Here is a 1758-nt window from a genome sequence, read left to right as displayed (position 1 = left end):
TTCCTACGTAAATAACGACTATCATCGACTTTCTTCAGTTGTGGGATGTACTTGGGTTTGTGACCTGTAACTATGTGCTTTGTGGGAAAGACCCTGCCTTCCCTTAATTCATTTCTGACAATATCATATAAAGTAGCCTCGCCATAATTGAAAACTCAAATTAAATACAGAAATCATAGAAAGTAGCTGCACATAATACAATAAAGCCTACGGCTTAGAAAAAAAGCCTCTAGTCTTAAAAAGTAGCCGGAAACGTCATAGAAAGAAGCTTTTACCCAGCTGAGTCTTTGGATTATGCTGATTAGTACCTGCTGAGTAGGAGTTGTGGTATCACCGAAGGGCATATTCAGAACTGCTAGTTTAGCCTAGAGATATTCACCAAATTGTTGAATTTACTGAACGTTCAACAACAGCGTCATACATTACCATGGTTTCCAGTGGATAATTTACTGCTGGTACCCGACCGTCGAACGCAAAGTGGAGGTTTGAACCGAAGCTTAAGTCTGCGTAGTAAGGAGAAGTACGAACCATAATTTAGTACAGAGCGCTTTGAGACCGAACGAAGAACTACCATGTTGAATAATAGAGAAGATCCCTTTGAGGACGGCGTCTAACTCTGCATTGAGTGCAGTAGGGCTTATTGAGCCTCCATCTCGGCGTCGCCATTGATTAAGTTTTGCGGCTGGATATCCAAAAAGACTCAGAACTAGGTCGCAACTTGAGCGTGTATAATACTTGGACAACGTTGGTTAGCGAACTCATGTGGAATGAAGTCGAAAGCCAACAAGCTGTTGCTGATATCGACGAAGCCATTAAGTGGATCACCACAATCGACTTTTCACTTGGAGTCGGGTCGTTTACCGTTATTCAAGATCTTCAGTTCCGTCCCAAGCTCACGTCACTGCCGCTGAGTTTTGAAAGTGTTAGTGTACCAGGGTTACACGCAAGTGGCTACATGAAGCCACTTGATTACGACAATGGTTTTCACGTTGGTGTGGGATACACCAATGGTTACGTTTGACAGACCCACTGGTCTGTGTGCATTTAGACTTCCTGTTTGGTTAGAAGGCGGTATCTTTCAACCAATTAGCTTGCCGGATTCTGCCAACCACTCGTTGGCAAATACCTTTCATTTAGAATATCACTTTAGGAGGAAACCCAAAGCCAAAACATTGACATAAATAACAGTTCATAAATCGGCTTTTGCTTTCTTATTTAAGTAAATCTATACTTATGAGACGTAAATATAGGTAATCTAAGTTTAAGCAAACTAATGAAAGAGTCCGAATCAGTAATCACGGCTTTGATTCGTAGACGGATCAAAGTGCATGTTGACAGCTTCAGCGTCATCGCTGATGGCGCTGCAAACATACAAGGGTATCGGTTTCGGCGGTGAGGTCGAGCCGGACCTGTCAGCGATCTCGAATGCAGAAGGCATCCAAGCAAGGCGCACTGCAACATCACTTGCTGTGCGAGAATGAGAAGAGGGCGTCACCAGCACTGGTGACCGCTGTACCTCTTCTCCAGTACGCGGACGCTTCGAACTTGAAGCACCCGGATCTTCACCACGCATTCGCCGCGATCCAGTGAGTGGATCGGGAGTTGGTTCGGCTGCCTTAGACTCGGCAGCCGAGGACGAGGAGGCCTTATCCGATGTCAGCTCCAAAGTCAATCGGGATACTGCCGTCCGAGTACAACACCAACGAACGATACAGGATAGCTGACCGGGTGTCAGCTGAGTCCTGGGCACGCTTCTGC

General features: G+C 45.5%; 2 protein-coding genes across 2 annotated transcripts; one reads left to right on the top strand and one right to left on the bottom strand.

Annotated features, from left to right (window-relative positions):
• Positions 1–760: 760 nt before the first annotated feature.
• Positions 761–1021, top strand: PPTG_23270 (hypothetical protein; the record flags this gene model as incomplete). Its single annotated transcript, XM_008909504.1, has 1 exon — positions 761–1021. The coding sequence occupies one exon, from the start codon at positions 761–763 to the stop codon at positions 1019–1021; it is 261 nt and encodes an 86-aa protein (XP_008907752.1).
• A 267-nt stretch (positions 1022–1288) lies between these two features.
• PPTG_23269 (hypothetical protein) lies at positions 1289–1573 on the bottom strand (the record flags this gene model as incomplete). Its single annotated transcript, XM_008909503.1, has 1 exon — positions 1289–1573. The coding sequence occupies one exon, from the start codon at positions 1571–1573 to the stop codon at positions 1289–1291; it is 285 nt and encodes a 94-aa protein (XP_008907751.1).
• Between the last annotated feature and the right edge of the window lie 185 nt (positions 1574–1758).

Source organism: Phytophthora parasitica (assembly GCF_000247585.1).
Source record: "Phytophthora parasitica INRA-310 unplaced genomic scaffold supercont2.34, whole genome shotgun sequence".
Classification (NCBI taxonomy): Eukaryota; Oomycota; class Peronosporomycetes; order Peronosporales; family Peronosporaceae; genus Phytophthora; species Phytophthora nicotianae.
The sequence above is the reverse complement of the archived record's forward strand: the minus strand, read 5'-3'. Positions and strand labels throughout refer to the sequence as shown.